We start from the raw sequence: 20,247 nt of genomic DNA, 5'->3' as shown, positions 1-20,247 counted from the left end.
CCATTGAGAGCAGTGCCACGGAGGAGAGCTGAGGCAGGACAACATAAGCCCTCCCCTGAAAATAAGCCCTCTGGTGTTTTTCTTTCCAAAAAAATTAATAAGACAGTGTCTTATTATCGGGGAAACACGGTAGTTCACAGCCCTGGGGACCAAATACTCAATTAGGTCCTTCTGGGAGACCCCATGCCTTTGGTCCAGGGTTGTCTTCAACCTGCTGTGAATCCAAAAAACTGCCCTGTGCTGCTCCAATAGTTGGGTTAAGTCTGGGGTTTAGACTAGGATCACAATTCAGTCTGGGAGACCCTGGCCTGCCCTGCCCTGCTGCTTGAGCTCCAGAGATCTGGGGCCAAGGTTCTGGCCTTTCTGGGTGACTCCACCCTGCTGGCCTGGGCCTGGAGCGAGTCTGTGATTTGTTCTGTTGCTGACCTGAAATCTGCTCTAGGTGACTACAGCATTGCCGGTCAGAGTCCTGGGGGCTGAGTCTGCAGCATCTGCACTCCAGGGTCACCTCTGTGACACAGTTCTTGACCTGGTCATTTGCCCATGGGTCTTGGGCTGAAAGAATGGTCCACTGTGGTTACTCCTTAGATTCCCTGATCACTTCTAGGCCTTCTGAGGTCTTTGTTAGAATAGGTGAGGGAGAAATGGGGCTGTTTTGCTCTCTCCTCTGCCATCCTGCCTAGTCTCCACCCAAAGCCCTGTGTCTAGAGCTCTCCCTCAACCCTCTCACTCCCTACCTTGCCAACATGGCAGAGCTCTACAAAAAGACTGTAAGCTACCTGCGGGCATTCTTTTTTTGTCTTTTTGTCTAGGCACATTAAATGTAGAGGGGGCGGAGATAGGGACTAGATCTATGATTTCATAGGAAACTTGGAGGTGAGGAAATTCCCTCTCCCATGCCTCTCAAATGTACAGTAGGTGCTTAATAAATGTCGGTTGAATTAACCCAAACGTAATCACACAGCAGACCTGAAGCTCTATGATACCCCCTATGAGGCTCAGGTGGCAGGGGGCAGCCCAGAGGCTGAAGAGAAGCCCCAGCAGAGCCGCCTCCCCCGGCATGATGAGCGGCCTGCTGAAGAGTATGACCAGCCCTGGGAATGGAAGAAAGATCACATCTCCAGGGCTTTTGCAGGTATTGGCCCCTGGCTCCCCTCAGGCCTCTGAGCAATGCTGGCTTTATTGGCTGGCCCACTTTGGGCCTCTTCCCTTGTCTCCCTTCCCCCACCCCCAACACACACACACACACACACACACACACACACACACACACACACACACACACTCTCTGCCAACCCCGTTCCTTGCTGAATGCTAGAGCAGTGTGTCAACACTTTTCCCGACAGACCTTGCCCTCTGCTAACTCCCATATGTGCTGACTCTGTCCCTCCATTCCGCTATCTGTCCAGGCTAAATCTTCTCCCACTCTAGCCTGTGATTAGTCACTCATCATACTAGTTCCATTTTTAATATATGGAAGCCCTATTCTTCTTAAGCCCTGAGAACATGCCCTAATTCCCACTTCTCTCCCCTCAGCTCCCCTCTCTGAATCCAATGGCCTGTCCCTGTTTTTTGCCTTCACAAAGACCAGTTGGTTAAGTAAAAGCATCCTTTGGTTTCTCTCTGACTGATCCAGTGCAGTTTGAGAATCCTGAATGGGAGCGAGCCCCAACCCTGGCCAAAGAGCTCCGGAGGCCCCCAGCTAAGACCTCAGGCTGGGTAGGGAAGGGGCCCAACCCTGAGGAGCATAGCCCCCAGCCAGCTGAGAGTGTGGACCCAGCCCTGCCCTTGGAGAAGCAGCCGTGAGTGAAGAGACCTAGCCAGGGCCAGGTGGGGGAGGGGTGGAGAATTCAAATGGAGCCCCTTTCAGGAATTCCTTCCTGATTTCCCTCCCCTTGGCAAAAATGACCCCCAGCAGCATTTGGCTTGGATGGTCCCTCTCCAGAGTAACACTTTCTCCATGGTGTTAAGGTCCCTTAGAGATCAAATCCATCTCCCTTGGGTTTTTTGCTGGCAGAAGGAGGGGAAGGTACATGCCCAAGGTCACATGCCAAATTAGAAAGAGAGCTGGGATAAGGACTCATAGTCTAGACTTGAATCTCAAAATTTGAGTATGGGAGGGGAGGACAGAGCAGGGCCTGTCTCTGAGGCCCTGGCCACCTCCCTCCGCTCCCTGTTTCTTTCTGTCCCCCATCAGGTGGTTCCATGGCTCCCTGAGCCGGGCTGAGGCTGAGAGCCTCCTGTCCCTCTGCAGGGAAGGCAGCTACCTTGTCAGGCAGAGTGAGACCAGTCATCCGGACTTCTCTCTGTCCCTCAGGTGAGCCCTGGGTGCTAGTACACTGCCCATACAGGACAACAAACTTAAGGGTCAGACTCTAGTAGGCAGGGAGGACTGGAAGAGGTCACAGGAGGGGGAGGCTTTGGGTTGAGAGGGAGGGACTCCATTTGAATCACGACGACCCAAAAGTGGCCAGCAGACAGGTCAGGCATCTCTCTGCATTTCCAGGTTGGTGCTTGACTGGCAGACATGGTCTGTCCCTAGGTTCCTATTCTAAGCCTCTCCAGCCTGATAGGGGGCTTCAGGAGCCCCACAAGGGGCCAAGAGAATAACGATAATGTCTGCTAGGCTTTTCCTGCTTACTTTGTTTCTCTCTAGAGTGGAGATAGCTATAGGAGCTTTTGAGATCCAGGCCACGCAGGCCATCTGGGCCCCTGAAGAGGAGGGAGATGGTCACATCCTTGAGCCAGGAGTCGTAAGGCTTGGGTTAGGGCCAATTGGGGAGCATGCGGCCTCAAGGCCACATGTAGCCTTCTAGGTCCTCAAGTGTGGCCCTTTGACTAAATCTAAACTTCACAGAATAAATCCCCTTAATAAAAGGATTTTTTCCGTAAAATTTGGATTGAGTCTTGGGTCTGCCCCCGACTCACTGTGACTATGTCTCGGTGACTGACTGATATTAGCTAAACCCTCCCAGAGCTTGGACTCTTGCCTTTTTCTCCTTGGCTCTAGACCCACCCTGGGACCTCCCCCTGACCCCAGGGCCTCCTCTTCATTCCTAGGAGCAGCCAGGGCTACATGCATATGAAATTCACCCGGACAAAGGAGAACAAGTTTGTGCTGGGTCAGCACAGTGGGGTCTTCTCCAGCGTGCCTGAAGTCATACATCACTACAGCATCCGACCACTGCCTGTGCAAGGCACCGAACACCTGGCCCTCCTCCACCCTATCACTGTGCAGATCCCCTGACTGCCTTTGCATAGTGCCTGGGACACACAGCACCGAGAGGTCATCCCTGTGGCCTCATGACCAATTGTCCTTCCGAGGCTGCTGCTGGCCTTGGGCCATGGTACTCCCATCTCAGACAGAATCTCCAAGCTAGAAAAGACCTCAGACCATCTGCTCCAACCTCTCCTCAGCAACATCTCTGACTAGAGGCCAGCCCCTCCTTCAAACTGCCAGCCTCCTGAGCTGGCCCATTTCTAGATGGTTTTTGTTGTTATCTCATTGAAATCTGCCTCCCAGTTCTGGCCTGGGAGACCAACAGAGAACTAGTCTCATCTCTGTCTCATATGCCAGGCCTTCAAATGCTTGGACAATGACTCTCCAAGTTCTATTGTCCAGGTTCAGCATCTACATGTCTTTCAACCGATCATCTCATGTCAGATCTCTAAGCCCATCTCTGTTCTGGTCACCCTCCTGGACCAGCTCCCATTTGTCACTGTCCTGCCTATAATGGGATCCCCAAGCCTGAGACCAGTACTACTGATGAGATCTGACACATACTTGCCTAGCTCTGGACTGATCAATAAAGGTCAAAGGTCAACTTGGCTACAAGGTTACACTGTCCTGCTGACTTAGATTGAGTTCCCCCAGGATTCATTGAGTCCCCATTTCAGTTTCTGCGCCAGTTGCCTGGGAGAAAAAAAGGTGTCCCTAGCTAAAACAAAGACACAGCTCTAGGATTTCCCCCATCCAAGACACAGACCTGGGCTCTGCCCTTGGACACAGAAGCATCTGCTTTAGGCTGGACACAATTTACGTGGAGAAGTTACAGAGGGTGAATGGAAACTCAGGCTTGCCCCCTAACACTTCCCATCCCAGGTTGGAGGAAGCAAATGGTGCAGAATGAGGATAGCCTCATTCCCCAGGCCTGGGTTTTCAGACTCCAAGGGTTTTTCCCACTCTCTCACACCTAATAAATAAGTTATATCTAATTCCTGCATACTGTCATGGGGGAGGAGTGAAGGACAAGAGCTTCTGTTGGGTGGGAGCAGGGTTGGCCCTCCCTGCTGGCATGTGGGAGCCTTTTCAGTCATGCCCTGCCTTGGTTGCTAGCACAGGCAAGGCACTTGGTGGGCAGGATGGTGGGGGATAGCATGGATCTGTCTGACCAAGCTGGAATATGTGTGGATCAACCCCTTCTTCCTTAATCTCCTATCCATTATGTGGGAAAGTCCCACAGTTCAATCCTACTGGGGATGGATGGAAAAACAGTGTGGTGAAAGGAGACTTCCAATGAGAGGGCAGAGACATGGGTTATGGCCTCAGCTGTGCCCTTTTCTTGCTGTGTGATTGGGCAAGTACCTTCCCTCTTATAGACCCCAATCTCCTTATTTTTAAAACAGAAATACTAATAAAATTATTCTATTTTAGAGACAAAAGATAGCATGTTAAACACAGGAAAGTCTGTAGGGATCTTCTAGTCCAATTCTCTCATTTTATAGATAGAGAAACTGAGGCTGAGGGAAGGGAAGTAATTTCTCCAAAGTTACACAGGGATTATGATCAAAAAGCCAAGACTAGAATTTGCGGTCTCATGGGTTGGGGTTGGGAGAAGGGAGGCCATCAGAGAGGGAGTCTAATGGCCTGAAGTCGTGGAGGGTTCCTGGGGCCTGTTTACCGTCCCCAGGCCTCTTGGTCTGCTCTTTCTTAGTCTCTTTCAGGTCCCCTTGGCTCTGCCAACCTTCCTGTATGTCTGTGTCTGTGACAGCGTCAGAGAGGACATCTGTCTCCATGGAAACAGGAAGGGAAGACTGCTCTTAGCTGGTGACACTTCAAGGTGACAGGCAGAGGCTGGAGCAGAAAAGGTTCCATCCTATGGGAGTTTTCAGACCAAGCTATGGGCAGAGAGGGGGCAGGTAGAAGTGAACTATTCTGGCCAGCTGCCCATGCCCCTCTGCTCTCCTCTCTTCTTCCATCTGTGCTGTGAGGGAGGGGGTTAAGAAACAGCTGCAGGAGGCTGACAGTGTGTGTGTGTATGTGTGTGTGTGTGTGTGTGTGTTTTCATGCTGCATACATGGGATGGGAGCTGGGCTATGGGCCAAGTCTATAAAAAATCCTTAGTACAATGATCCTGGTATGCAGGCTGGGGATACCAGGCTGACCTCAGATCTATAGTTTCTCTCGATGGGGCCAAAGGAAGCCCAGTGGATGTGAGGAGTGGGGAATGGAGAGGTCAGTGTTTAAATCACTTGAGGACTGGAAACAGAGACAAGGAACTGTCTCTGCTCCTCCAATATCAGGAAGGTCCCCAGGAAAGGTCACTTTTTTTTCCATCCCACCAATCCACTCAGATATTCCCCTAGAAATGGATTACTCCTTAAGGGCTGTGGGGATGGTGACCCCCATGTATTTCAGTCTTTACCCCATCCCAACTTCAAGATCTCTGTTCCCCAGATTGGTCTTCCTCCAATAACGACCAAGAGCCCCAATTTCTTTAATCCTACCCCCCAAGATCTCAGCCTCCCCAGGTCCCTCAGGAGAGAGTAAATGACTTGTAGAAGGTCCTTTTAGTCAGGTCAGCTAGCTCTTTGGTAAAAATCCTGCCTCCTTTCCCCAGTCTCTCCACTGTGCCCCCTGAACTTGCTTTCACTCTCCAGTCTCCTCCCAGTCTCAGCCACTCAGAATTTAGCTTCACTAGATTCCAGCCCCCCAAATCATAGGTTTTTCATGTTTATCTCAACACCAGCCCACAAATCCCAGTCTCTGCACCTCAGCCCTACTTCACCCTCCAATTTCAGTTTCCACAGATAGCAGCCTCCAAGATCTAAGTCTCCCCCAGTGTCTAACCTCATATCACAATGTCCCCAGCTCCCAATCTCCTCCATTCCAGTCCCAAGAATCTCAGTTTCCTCAGATCCAGACTCTATCCCTTCCCTTTTCCTTCTCAGGATCCCTGGGGTCTTACAGACCATACCCTTCCCTGGCCTCACCAAACAGGAGACTCTGGTTTCTCAATGCTAGGCTTTAGAAGGACTGTTAGAAAACCATATCATTGGGTATTAGGGGTGGGGAAAGGGGCAGAGCAAGTTTGGGTAGTGTTCTAGATGGTCCCCTAGGAGATGATGGAGGTGGTGTATGAGAAGACCGGCTTCAGATTATCTTGGTCCTTTTTTTTTTTTCATTTTATTTTTCAGTCGACAAGCATTTATTTTCTCTACTCCCCCCTCCCCCCATTAAAAAAAAGAAAAAAAACAAACCCTTTGTAACAAATATACGTGTTTAAGCAAAACATTCTTGCGTAGTCCATCTCCAAAAATGTCACCCCAGCTCATCTTTAAGCACCGGCTCCTCCATGGCTTGGCTGAAGAGTCAATCTCCTGCCTTCTGGGAATCTTTAGCCCTCCCTCATTCTCCTGATCTCAGGAAGGCTTACCCCTTCCCCAGCCCCCACTGAGCTGGGCAGAGAAATCCTAGGTTAAGTGGGGGTAGGGTAGGGAGGTGGCTGAGAGGTTGGGTGGGGCTGGGAGAGTTCTAGGGGCCTGTGTCCTCTGGGGTGGGGGCTTGGGGAAACTTGTAGAGTAGATACTCTCTTGTCTCTTCCTCTCTGGTGCACAGGCCAGAGCCTTGCCCTTTTCTGGTGTGGTAGCCTTAGGCTTCCGGTGGTAGGAGAGAACATTGCCATAAAAGTGGTTTCCTGTGGAGAGACACAGGAGATAAAAGTCCAAAGTCCTTTCTCTGGGGCTGATGAGGGGGGAGGGGGATGTGTTTCAATTTCCCAATCATCTTCTCCTGCTCTGGACCATCCCCCCATCTCCAACATCAGGAACATGACCTGTGTGGAATTCAGCTGTCTCTGAGGGTAGAGAATCTCTTTGGGAAGGTGAACTAGGGAGCAGGATGGATTGGATCAGTAAGAAGGAGCTATGGGTCAGGTTGATTCCTAATATACTCACAGAGACTGAGAGGCAGCTTGTGGAGCCTGGACAGGACTCTGGGATGGGGAAATACAAGGGGAACCAATGTGCCCCTAGGGGCTGAACTGATACTGGGGGGAATGCAAGGAGGAAATCATGTGCCTCTGGGGCCTGACTTGGTACTGGGGGAAACCAAGTGCCTCTGGGGCCTAACCTGGTACTGGGGGACTACGTACCAGAGTCTCTGCTTCTGCTAAGGAATCGCCAGATCATTTTTCCCAACACAGTCCCTGATCCCACCGTGACACTTGCCACCAGCAGCCATAAGAGAAGACCTTGAGTAAGACATGGGCAGAAATGATAGGAGATTCCACAGAAAGGCAGTGGAGAGCTTGTGAAGAGAGGAGGGAGGACAATGAGAAACAGAGGTATAGTGGAATGAGCCGTGGGTTAGGAGTCAGGAACTCTGGGTCTAAACCCTCTACCCCTGCTGCTGACTCACTGCAAGACCTTTGGCAAACCTGTGGTTTCTAGGGCCCCTCTGCCTATAGCTCTAACAGCCCATGTTCTTAGGTCCCTCCCAGGCCCAACATTCTCTACTCCAAGGACAATTTGTGTTCTACCTGGGAATGTATAATGATGAGAGCTGAGCTGATTAATAGAGATCATCTCATAGGGAGAAGGGAAGGTCTGAGGACAGGAACAAGGAGAAACTAGGTGGGGACTGCTCCTTACCTGGAAGGCCTTTGATCCAGCTGCTTTTGAAGGAATCTGCAGAGACAGAAATCTCTATAGCTGAGTCTCCCATGGTATAATTCTCTGGAAGGGTTTTGAGTTTTTAATAGTTTTGTTTCTCCCCCTTCCCTTCCCTTCCCTCTGGGGGACAGAACCAGGCCCCTCAGTGCGATCACTGAGGCTCCTTGATCTCAAAGATCCATAATCCATTGGGAAGGGAGTGACACACATAGTTCCTAAGATGGTCATAATGTTAATATGTCTCTGGAAGTTGCTGGGTCCTCCACTCCCATACCCATATCCAGCAAGAAATATAACCCCCCTCCCACCCAAGTTGGGAGGTGATTTCTGTCTCTAGGAAATTCTGGTATGTTTAGCCATCCAAGGCATGTGTATGGAGATCTCAGGACTGAACCTCTATTCCTTACAATTTTTCCAGGGATGCTCTTCCAGGGAATGAGGAAGGGCACCCCTGGCACAATTCCTCTCCCCGCCCCAGTGCAGTTAGATCTGGGAGGGGGTACAGCAGCTGTCAATGTTGGGTCCTTGCCCAGGGGCCAGGCCAGAGCCAACACTGCCTCCTATGTCTCTGCTAATTGGTAATTGGCCCCTCCTAGCAGAATGGAAACTGGTAATTGGTAATTGGCCCCTCCTGGCAGAATGAAAACAGGGTAGGCGTGTGGGTGGCACAGATTGGCACTGGGCCAGCAAACCCATTGAGCTTCAGAAAGCTGGGATATCTGTGGGCGGGTGTCATGGTCTGGCACATAGAAACTCTGGGGACATCACCCGGTGTCCTTTAGGTCCAGGCCAGAGGCTGTGAGAGCCATTTCTGGGAGATGGTGGCGGGGAGGGAGGAGGGAGAAGAGCTAACTGGGAAATCAGCCAAAATAAGCCAGAGGTCTGAGGATGGGGAAGGAGGAGGCAGATAAAAATTTTCCTTGGTAGAATCTTGGCCTAGAAGTCAGGATCCTTGAGCTTTTAGTCTTAGCACTGCTACTAATCTCACATGACCTTGTCACTGCCCATGTGGCCTTGGACAAATCATTTCCTATCTCTGGACTGAGTTTTCTCCTCTGCCAAATAAGAGTGCCATACTCAACTCCCTCTAAGATTCCTTCCAGTCCATTCATTCACTATGTCAACAGACATTTATTAAGCTTGTGTATGATGCCCTATGCTAAGCACTGAAGACACAAAGGCAGATGGGACACATACCTTGCTTATAAGATGCTTAGAATCTAACCATGGAGAAAAATTCTACTAAGATAGTTATGTTATAATAGAGGGTAAGAGAATTACAAAACAGGGCCTGGTGCCTAGGAAGGGCACTGGGATTCGAAGAAACAGGGCCTGGCTTGAATCCCTTGTCTGTGACCTTGGGCCTCTCCAGGCCTAAGGTCATCGGTAAACTGAAGATGTTGAATTCCACAGACACTCAGTGAGCACACTAGGGGCTAGAGATACAAATACAAAACCCAAATAGCTTCTCCTCTCAAGGGGCTTAAATTCTACTGGGCAGGCTGGGAGAAGTTACAACAGGAACAAGATAATAAAATAAAAGGTCATTTGAAGAGGGTGAAGGAGCAAAAAATTGGAAGGATACAAGGAAGGCTTTTCAGAGGAGGTAACACTGAAATGGAATCTTGAAGGAAGAAAAGGATTCTGAGAGACAGTGAGGAGGGCGATAGGGAGTTCCAGATATCTGTGGGAGAACAAGATAGTTAAAGGCACAAAGACAGGGATGGGACATTGAATGCCAACCAGATCTGGAGAGGAACTACTAGTCCAATTTGGCTAGAACATGACATCCATGAAGGGGAGAAATGCAAAAGAAATCTGGGATGGTAGTTTGGATCCAGACTGTGGAGTCTGGCTTAATAAAGGCTATAATATAATATCATACCATATAATATCATCTCATATAATAATAACAAAGTCTCCATAAATGTCTGCTGATGTAGTGAATGAATGAACTGGAAGGGAGCTTTGAGGAAACTGTATTTTATCCAAGAGACAATGGGGAACAACTGAAGATTTTTGAGTGGGTAGTGACATGGTTGTACCTAAGACTGTAGGTTATTTCGGCCCCTGAATGAAGGATGGACCAAAGAGGGAAGAGACTAGAAGCAAGGGAGATAACTAGGAAACTATTAAGATAATCTAGGTGAGAGGTGGCATGGTCTTCCAAGAGATGAAAGATATAGTGAAGATAGAACCCAGGGTGTGCTGGTAAATGTTTAACAATTGACTTTTCCCCCACAGAAAAAAAAAGCTCACATGACACACTTTCAAGTTTAATCAGTATTACTAACACTTTCTCCATCACTTCTTAAAGTTTAAACAATCAACAAAAAAATCAAGTGTTGATTTGTAGAATTTGCCAGTTTTTGAGGTGTAAATAAATGTTCATACTGAAGAACAGCTCTCTGAAGCCAGATCAAGCTGACTCCAGCACAGCCTGGTATTGAATCAACAAGATTTGGTAACCAAGAAGGTAGATGGGAAGAGGGGGGTGGCTGAAAGTTGAGCTCTGCTAATTTCGAAGTGGTGATGGAAAAAGATGTCGTGGAATTCAAGGGTAGAGGGCAGCAATCCTTGGTCAATGACAGAGTTGAGAATATGAAGGAAGGAAAGTAAGGTCAGAGCAAGAATGATGGACAGGAAGAGGATGATAAGATGGAAGGACTAAAGGAGGCTGTGAAGACAAAGAATGGTTGTGCAAAGAGTGAGGGGGAGAAAGAAGGACAGGAGAGGAATTCCAGAGTCTAGCTTCATGGAGCTACCACAGTTTAGGACCATGATGAGATCTAAGTCATGATCATGACCACCTGGATTGTCAGGATGACTCTGCACTCCTCCTCTACACTTCCCTCCTGCCTCCTCCCCCATACCTGAGACTATGAGATGTGTCCCATTGCCTTCAGCTTTCTTAAGTGCTGGGATTTCCATTGTCACATGGCACACATAGCACCCGCTGTCATTAGCATTCACATCACTCAGACTCAGGATGATGGTATTTTCTAAGATCCAGACCAACTTGTCTCTGGACCCCTGTGTAATCTGTTTGGAGTGCCGACTGATGGGTGTGGACCGGATAAGTTCTTTGCCATCCTTCTTCCACTCTACTCGGAATCGATCCCCTTCGGTCCAGGTGACATTGCATGTCATGTTCACTTTGTCACCTGGAACTACCTCCAGGACTTGAGGCTCCTGCTTCACTTTCAGATTAGTCCCTCCTGAGAGCACTGGGGTGGGGGAAAAGAGAAAGGTCAGGGTTGATGCTGGGGGGACAAAAAGGAGAAAAAGAAAAAGGAAGCAGAAAGTCAAGGCTCAATTCCTCTAGCGAGGCTTCTCTGACCACAGAATCTGAGAGACCGAAGGGACTTCAGAAACCTTACAGAGGCAGACTTGGGACTAGAACCCAGGTCTCCTGACTTCTAGTCCTGGGCATTAGCACTTTCTTTAATCCCTAGTCTCTCCCAACATTCTACATTCTAAGGTCCTTATGAGATTTGACACTGTTCAAAATCTCTCCAACTCCAACATTCTGTTCTGATCCAGTTTTTCTTTCTTTTCCATTTTGGACATTCTCTTTTCTATATTCCAAGAGTCTTTCCAGAACTAATGTTTCATGGTTCAGTTGTTTCTTCATCCCTACTAAGAATATGAAATATCATCCCCATAAATTCAAACAGCGGACAGCTAGCTAGAAACTTGGTACACTCCTCAATTTGAATTTTAGAGGAAGAGCAGAAGAAAGGAGGGCTCCTTCAAGACTCTTTGAGATCCCCATGGTCTGAGAGGACAAGAACCTCAGTTGTCATGGGACAGTGGAGGGTCATGGTCTCTTTGATGACACAGGGAAACTGAGGCTTAAGTGAGCCTCCTAGAGGCAGGGGCTTAGGACTTGGATACTTACCGCCAGACAGCATCAGGAGGAAAAGGTCCATAAAGGGATATCCCATCACTTCTTCCTCCTCAGGCTCCTTCCTACTATCTTCAGGCAGCTCTACTCTCCCTTTCTGCCTATAGAGGCCAATGTGTTTCTCAGAGTAGCTTGCCACCTCTTTCAACCCATACATTCTCTAGATATGACTGATCTGACAGATACCATTTCCTGCCACAATATCTGCCCCTCTCTCTCTAAAGAACTCTGAAATTGATTGCATGACATGAGAAATATTGGCAAAGGGCCACCCTGCATGGCATGCTGTAGCAGCAAGCACCCCAGCGTCCCTAGGGTGGCTGCCAACACAGATTCTTAGATCTGCTTTGATAAAGGAAAGCAACTCAAAATGGGTTAACAAGCTTACTTTAATCAGTCAAACATATTGTTTACCTAGTTCAGGGGAAAAAGGTCAGCACCCTGAACTTCAGAGTATACAGACAGAATTATCAAGACAGAGAAACAGATCAAGTAGACAGTTTCCAAACTGTCCAACTATTACATCCATACCAAATCAATATCTGGGTTTTTCAAAGGGGGGGGCGGGGCTCTCAACAACGGCTTCCCAGAGTTTCATCTGATCAAATCACAGAACACTTCTCGAAGTGAGCCCCCAAAGCAAAGCCTCAAATCAGGGTTTATATAGCCTGCTCCTGGCTCAGAGAATGTAACAACCCTCTTGACCCACTGGCCAATCAAAAAGTATCAATTGAAAAACAAGCTTCCCACCCCAGGCTCCAGGTGCACTTTAGCCTAGGGGCAGGGAAGATCTTTAAATTTGAATTTCTATTACACATGGCTACATCAAAGAAGGCACAGTACTGAGATGCACAAATTTGGAGACTTCTCAACTCCAAATGCTCACTGGACTATTTGTTTCTGAGCTGTGGTAGAGCCTTCCAAGCTCCCAGTGGTCTGATCAGCCACAGCTGGACACTCTATACTTTGACTCCAACATAGTGATGTCATTTTGATCCTCTCTGAGAATGAAGGACAATAATCAGTCAACCAACTGGAGTAGTTTGCCATTTCCTTCTCCAAATCATTTTGACTGATGAGGAAACTGAGGCAAACAGAGTTAATTGACTTGCCCAGGGTCACACAGCTAGTAAGTGTCTGAGGCTGAATTTGAACTCAGGTCCTCCTGCCTCTAGGCCTGATGTTAATCCAATCTACCACTCTGTGAAGAAATCCCCTCTATGGACATCCTGAATGGGGTGGGAAGGGAATCATTCAGTCCCTGCTTGGACATATCAGGAACAGATTGCTCACTGCCACCAAAGCATCCTTTTCCACTATGGGACTGTCCTGATGGTTAGAAAATTCTTTGAACTGAAATCTGTAAAATGCCTTTCCACTGCTATTAGCAAGACAGGTACAATTACGCCATAGGTAACTGGAGAAAGTTCATAAGCTCTTTGCAGAATCACAGGCTCTTAGGGCAGGACTCACATCCACAACATCACAGTAAATGATATGCTTGTGAATCAATTTCCATACCTTTTCTTTCACTCCCACATGGCCACGTTACTTTTATAGACTTGCTTGCACCTCTCCATCATGTCTCCCTTCCCCAGGAAACTCATTATTGGGAAATCACATTAAATTGCAAGATGGAATCTGCCTGGTCCTCCCATCTCATCAGTACTCTCTGACTGGAGGGCAGAGCCATCAACTCCAGGGCCTCTATTTAAAAAGGAGGTTTGACACAGTTTTCCTCCCCATTTCCCAACACCACACTGCTTTACATCATGCTGTTGGGTCAGGTTCTTCTCTCTCTTCTCCCCTTCCCCCAGCGTTTGGCTTCCTTTTGCATGTTGTCTTTTCCCATAGATTAAAAATTCCTTGATGACAGGAACTGTCTTTGCTATTTGTATCTTTATCCCTAGTGCTTAGCACAGTGCTCGGCACATAGTAGGGTCTTGATAAATGTTTATTGACTGACTGAGCCTCACAATAACCCCAGGGGGTAGTTATTACTGACATAATTATCTCTATCTTATAACTGGAGAAACTGAAATTCAGAGAGGTTAAAGTGGTTTAAAATTCATAATCAGATTACTTGCTTATAAGGGTCAGTCAGGCAATCAAAAAACACATAGTAAGTCCTTACTAGGTTCCAGGACCTGTGCTAAGTGTCAGAGATGCAAAGAAAGGTCCCTCCCCCCCCCCCAAAAAAAAAAAAAGTTTTTGCTCTCCAATTTGGAATGATGCCCAAGGGCTATAAGATGTGCATACCCTTTGACTCAGCAATAGGACCTCTAGGGCCGTATCCCAAAGAGATCATACAAGCAGAAAAAGGACCCGTATGTACAAAAAATATTCATAGCAGCTCTTTTTGTGGTGGCAAAGAATTGGAAATCAGGGGGATGCCCATCAATTGGGGAAGGGCTGAACAAGTTGTGGTATATGAATGTAATGGAATACTGCTGTGCTGTAAGAAATGAGGAGCAGACGGACTTTATGATAACTTGGAGAGACTGAGATAAACTGATGCTGAAAGAGGAGAGCAGAACCAGGAGAACTTTGTACACAATTACATCCTATGTGTGACGACTAACTTTGATAGACCGGGCTCCTCTTAGCAATGCAAGGCTATAAGACAACTCCAAAAGACTCATGATGGAAAATGCTATCCACATCCGGAGAAAGAACTACAGAGTCTGACTGCTCTTTTGTGTTTTGTTTTGTCCCTTCTTTCTCATTGTTCACTCCATTGGTTATAATCCTTCTCTACAACTTGACTAATGTTTAGTGTGAAGGTATTTGTAGAATCTATATCGGATTGCATGATGCCATGGGAGAGGAGGGGAGAGGAAAGCGAGGGGGAGAAAATTTGGAACTCAAGGGATTGTGAAACTGAATGTTGTAAACTAAAAATAAATAAATATTTTTTTAAGTGGGGGCAAAAGTTTCTGCTCTCAAGGAGCTCAAGTTTTAAGCTTAAAACTGCACTAAGATTTTAGGACACCCCATGTGTCTTTTAATAGATGCAGCCTCCTTTATCTGTGGTTTTTTATTTGATTCTCACCACAGCCCTGGGAGCTTGGACAGATGTGAAATAGCAATCTAGGTCTTCCCGACTCCGGTCAGCCCAGCACGAAGAGTTTAACAGTAAAGTGTGAGACTCTGTAACCAGCAGTGGTGGGAAGATTTCCGGCAGAGCTAGCATGCTCAGTCCCAGCTGCATAAGCTCATAGGCTGATCTCCTTACAGGCAACAGCAGCTGCTGTGGGGTCTGTCTCCTGACAGGCTTCCAAGAACAGGTGGCCCTCCCCCAAGCCAGGGTTTCAAGAGGCCTTAAAACTCAGCTGAGAAGGCTTCTGCCTTAGAAAACAGCTTTCATTTTACCCGTGAGGCACCTGAAATCCAAAGAAGAAAAGTGATTTGCCCACACGTTACTGGTTGAGTTGGGATTCAAAGCTGAGACTACCAATTGCAAATCCAATTCTCACTCCATTCTGTCCCAGACCAAGGACTCCACACCCTCTGGCCTTAAAGTCCCCTTTACCCCATAGGCCATCTTCCCCTAGCCCCAGATCTTCTGGGAAGCTGGAATCTCAGTCCTGGAAGGAACCTCAGAGATCAGCTAACTCTGGAGCTCTTAATTTGTGTGTTTGTGTTCTGAACTCATTTGGTGGTCTAGTGAAGCCTATGGATCCCTTCTCAGAATTGTGTTTTTAGATACATTAGATAAAATACAGAGAATTACCAAGGAAACCTGTTATCTTGAAATATAATTATCAATATAGTTGTAAAAAAAAAAAAGTTCATGGATCCCAGGTTTAGGATCCCCTTATGTTACAGATGGGAAAATTAGATTCAGAGACTAGAAATCACCTGCCAAGATTACACCAGCAGTAAGTAGCAGAGATTTGTGAACTCTGAAAACAAATAACCAAAGAGTCATAGGTTATACAATTCTGTTAACTCTAAAAATAACAGAGAGCTCACACAGATGATCACAAGCACAGTTAACTCTGAAAAATAAAATAAAAACAAAATAGAATCAAAGTGCTAACAGTGGTCACAAGCAAAATGCTTTATTTAGTTGGAGGAGGGAAGCTAGACACGTGGTAGGGGGATCTAGTAGGAGACCTGCTTTAGTGTGGGCAAATCTCAATAAATATACTAGTGGCTACACAGTGAGCTGTAGCCCTCACAATGAGGGGTACAGCAACAATGAGGCAAGTTTGATTCATAACAGGGCTTCATGACTAGAACATAGGAACTACAGGTGCCTCTCAGAGAACACCTGCTGCTGGTATAAAACAATTCTGAGATTTTGCTGCGACTGAGTTCATTCAGAAGGTGAGCACAAAGAATTGTGGTTATGCCAAGCTCAGGACAGAGCTTGCTTGCTGGGACTAAGTTTTGGAAAACAGGGTTTCTCCTAATAATAATAATAAAAAAAGAGGTGTGGTCTTTGCATGGGGATCCTAACAGATTCAAATTCAGATATTTTTACTCCATGTCTAGGTCTCTTTCTAATACACTATAAGTTGGAAGGACTCTCTCTGATAACTGGGCAAAAACTGGAAAGGAGTCTGGCAGAAATTAGGTTTAGTCCAATGTCTCACACCTACTATAAATTCAATTGGAAGAGAAGCATGTCATTGACCTTTACACTTATGGGTAGAAGATGAATTCTTAACCAAACCAGGCATAGAAGTGATTGCAAAATATAAAATAGATAATTTTGATTATGTGAAATTGAAAGGCTTTCATAGAAACACAAATATTGCATCGAGGGAAAGAGTGGACCAGGAAAAAAAATCTCTACATTAAATACCTCTGATAAAGGTTTGATATCTGTAGAGGGGATATTATGGTATCTTGTTTTGCTCCCACAAAAGTTACTGGGAGATAATCAATCGTTGTGGGGAAATTGATTATCTTATTTTACTAAGATAATGGCCATCCTAGGGCCAGGGGGAACTAGAAAGGTGCAGGCTTGATAAACAGCTCAAACCCGAGAGGTCACACCCCTTCACAAGTATCCTCACTACCACACCTACATAATCTGCATAAAGAGGAATGTAGGGAAATAAAGTGAGGAATTTGGACTAACCCTAACTCTATTTTGCTTTTTTTTTTTTTTTGAATGGGGAAGGCAGGGCAATTGGGGGTTAAGTGACTTGCCCAAGGTCACAGGGCTACTAAGTGTTAAGTGTCTGAGGCCGGATTTGACTCAGGTCCTCCTGACTCCAGGACTGATGCTCTATTCACTTCGGCCCCCTAACTCTAACAGGAAGGACAGACTGTATAACCTCACTCCTGCTTCTGTATTAGTATGGGTATTCCTAGTGTACACCACACCTGATTCCTCACAAGAAGAGTAATAAACTCCTTCCTCTGCCCACTCTGTTTCTGAGTTCTTTCAGTGACAAGGGGTTTGCCGTGTTAAGGGGCATATCTTGTGAATCCTCCTAAGGGCACCCAGGGAAGCAGTGGACAGCAGAAGATCGTCTGGGCTAACTCCCTGACACTGCCCGGGAAGCCTGTGATGCCCACAAGTGTGTTTCTCACAATATCCAAGATACATAGACAATTAACAGAAATATATACAACCAAAAGTCAATCCTCAATAGAGAAATGGTCAGGAGATATAAATAGGTTTTAAAGAGAATTGTGAGCTATTAATACCACATGATAGAATATCCCAAATTATTAATAAGACAAATGAAAATCAAACAACTCTGAGCCTCATACAACAAATTTGTAAAGATGACCAAGCACAACAGCAAACATGATCCCATCACCCTCGGTACTCTCTCCTTCCCTCTGATTGGAGAGATGGAGCCAGGAACTCCCAACTCTCCGTTTAAGAAGAGAATTAAACTCTGAGCATCTCTTTTCTCACCAAGATACATTATTTTAGAGCTTCCCTGAGTTTTCCACCTCCCCCCCCCCACCTTTTTCAGTTTCCTTTTGTGTGTTATCTTCCCCCACTAGACTGTAAGCTCCTTGAGGACAGGACCTGTCTATCTTTTATCACTTATCCCAGTACCTAGCTACTGGTTGTGGGTGGTTAATAAATGTTTATTGATTGATCATTGATGATGCATGCTGAGAAGTCTGGAAAGACAAAGTGAAGTAAACAGAATAAGGGAAACAACAACCAAGGAAATGTCAGCGGATTGAACATCACCACAAACAATAGATTAATGTTTGGAAAGGATAAAGAACAAGCTGGGGGGTGGGGGGAGGTGCGGCTAGGTGGTGCGGTAAATAGAGCACTGGCCCTGGAGTTAGGAGGACCTGAGTTCAAACCCTACCTCACACACTTAACACTTACTAGCCATGTGACCTTGGGCAAGTCACCTCCAATTGCCCTGCCTTCCCTCCTCCAGGGGGAAAAAAAAAGAACAAGCTTGGCCTCCAAAGAACTATCACAAGATGCCTTCCTTCTCATTTGAAGAGGTTGAGAGAGGAATTGTCCTTGGGTAACATTGCATATAGCATCAGATTTTTCTTTTTATGTACTCATTAGTTTAGCCACTTTTCTTTCTCCTCATCCTCTTTAAATTTTTTTTTTTTGTTGAGAGATAGCTCTGGGTAGTAGTGGGGGAGATGCAGAGGGAAATCTAGGTAATATAAAAACAAAATAAAATCACTTAAGATCTAGTTTTTAAATTAGGTGAGTCCTTAAACATATCCAATCAGAAGTAAAAACGCCCTTCAATATCAAGCAATCCAACTCCCTCATTTTATAAATTGGGAAGCTGACTTAGGAGTGAGTACCTTGCTTTGTAATGTGGAAGAGTCAATGGCTGTAGATTTGGGAAGGTCAGGAAAACTGCTCTTCAGTCCTTTAATCAATCAATTAAATCAACCAACTACTCAACTATTTATTGAGATCTTGCTATGGACTAAACTCTGTGTTAGGAATGCAAAGACAAAAAAGAAACAGTTTCTGTTCATTGTATCAGAGGAAACAACATGAATAGAAGCATAAATATATACAAAATATATACAAATTAAATAGGAGGCAGCTAGGTGGATAGAGCCCTGGGCCTGGAGTCAAGAAGATCTGAGTTCAAATGTAGCTTCAGACACTTACTATGTGACCTTGGACAAGTCACTTTAACCCACGGAACCCCTCCAATGTCTTTGCCAAGAAAATGCCAAGAGGGGTGGCTAGATGGTGCAGTGAATAGAGCACTGGCCCTGGAGTTAGGAGGTCCAGAGTTCAAATACAGCCTCAGACACTTAACACTTACTAGCTGTATGACCTTGGGCAAGTCACTTAACCCCAATTGCCCTCCCTTTCCCCTCCAAAAAGCAAAAAAAAAAATGCTATGAACAGTATGATCCACAGGGTCATGAAGAGTTGGACATGACAACTACTGAAAAATACAAAGTAAATAAAAGACAGGGAAGCTAGGTGTTGCAGGGTATAGGGCCCATAGTTAGGAAGATATGAGTTCAAATCCAGCCTCAGACAATTCCTAGCAGTGTGACCCTGGGCAAGTCCTTTAACCCCATTTGCTTCAGTTTCTTCATCTGTAAAATGAGCTGGAGAAGAAAATGGTGAACCACTCTAGTATCTTTGCCAAGAAAACCCAAATTGGGTTAACAAAGTGTTGGACATGACTACAAAACAAGACAAAACAAAAAAAACAAATTAAAAACAAGGCAATGGTGAGTGTTGCTTGGAAGGCATTGGCTACTGAGCCTAGGGGGGGAAAAGGTGCAATGTAGAAGGTGGAGGTGGAGCTGAGTTTTGAAGAAAGCTAGGAAGTCTAACAGACAGTGGTAAGGAGGGGATGCCTATGCAAAGGCAAAGAAAGGGGGAGTGTAATGTCATGTTTGAAGAACAGCAAGAAGACAATTGAAAAAGACCTTTCCTCTCCATTTCTCCCATCTGCAAAACAGAGGCTGAAATAGATAATGAGTTCTCAAAATTTTTAAGTCTCTTAAAATTTTTTGAGGATCCCCTTCCCCAAATAACTTTTGTTGATGTGGGCTACATCTATCGATAGTGAGCATTTTAGAAATAAAAACATCTTAGTATTATTAAGAAAATAGTTTTGACTCCTCAGATGCCCTGAAAGGAAGTCATTCCCACCATATTTTGAAAACCATCTTCCTTTCCCCATTAGATCTCCAAAGTCCATTCCAGCTTAAAATCTATAATCTACTATTTTTTGATCTCTAAGAACCCATTGAGCTCTGCCATTCTATGTCTTAAAGGCCTTCCCACTACCAGCATTCTGAGAACCCTTCTAGCTCTGATGGCCTTGGTTCTATTGTTCCAAGGACCCTTACAGCTTTGATTACATATGTCTGGAGTATTAAGGTCCTTCCAGGTCTGAAATTTCATGTCATGTTGAATTCAACTTAAAAAACCAAAACAAACAAAAAAACCATTGAGGTCATACCGTGTTTCCCCGATAATAAGACACTGTCTTATTAATTTTTTT

The 20,247-nt window shown here is 46.0% G+C and overlaps 2 protein-coding genes across 6 annotated transcripts in view; one reads left to right on the top strand and one right to left on the bottom strand.

Moving 5' to 3' along the window:
- SHD (Src homology 2 domain containing transforming protein D) overlaps positions 1-5,886 on the top strand; it is a 13,696-nt gene extending 7,810 nt beyond the window's left edge. Inside the window, exons 3-6 of one of the 2 annotated variants that reach the window (XM_069086813.1) lie at positions 968-1,135; positions 1,637-1,802; positions 2,198-2,317; positions 3,061-5,886. In XM_069086813.1, the coding sequence (XP_068942914.1) occupies positions 968-1,135; positions 1,637-1,802; positions 2,198-2,317; positions 3,061-3,247 (641 nt within the window). In that variant the 3' untranslated portion in view covers positions 3,248-5,886. Of the gene's footprint in view, positions 1-964; positions 1,136-1,636; positions 1,803-2,197; positions 2,318-3,060 lie in introns of both variants that reach the window. The other variant, XM_069086812.1, reaches the window with a different exon arrangement.
- A 178-nt stretch (positions 5,887-6,064) lies between these two features.
- Positions 6,065-11,923, bottom strand: TMIGD2 (transmembrane and immunoglobulin domain containing 2). 4 transcript variants are annotated; one of them, XM_069086706.1, is made up of 5 exons: positions 11,795-11,923; positions 10,767-11,120; positions 7,873-7,956; positions 7,374-7,472; positions 6,065-6,917 (listed from the first exon to the last, which is right to left on the bottom strand). In XM_069086706.1, exons 1-5 carry the CDS (start codon positions 11,838-11,840, stop codon positions 6,694-6,696), a joined length of 807 nt encoding a protein of 268 aa, XP_068942807.1. In that variant the 5' UTR covers positions 11,841-11,923; the 3' UTR covers positions 6,065-6,693. The 4 variants fall into 4 exon arrangements, with proteins under 4 accessions (XP_068942807.1, XP_068942808.1, XP_068942809.1 ...); XM_069086707.1 differs by having other exon boundaries at positions 7,873-7,908; XM_069086708.1 differs by lacking the exon at positions 7,374-7,472.
- Between the last annotated feature and the right edge of the window lie 8,324 nt (positions 11,924-20,247).

This window comes from Petaurus breviceps, unplaced genomic scaffold, assembly GCF_028583685.1.
Source record: "Petaurus breviceps papuanus isolate PSGF00001 unplaced genomic scaffold, PetGlider_PUasm1.0 180, whole genome shotgun sequence".
Lineage (NCBI taxonomy): Eukaryota > Metazoa > Chordata > Mammalia > Diprotodontia > Petauridae > Petaurus > Petaurus breviceps.
This window is presented reverse-complemented; position numbering and strand designations above follow the sequence as displayed.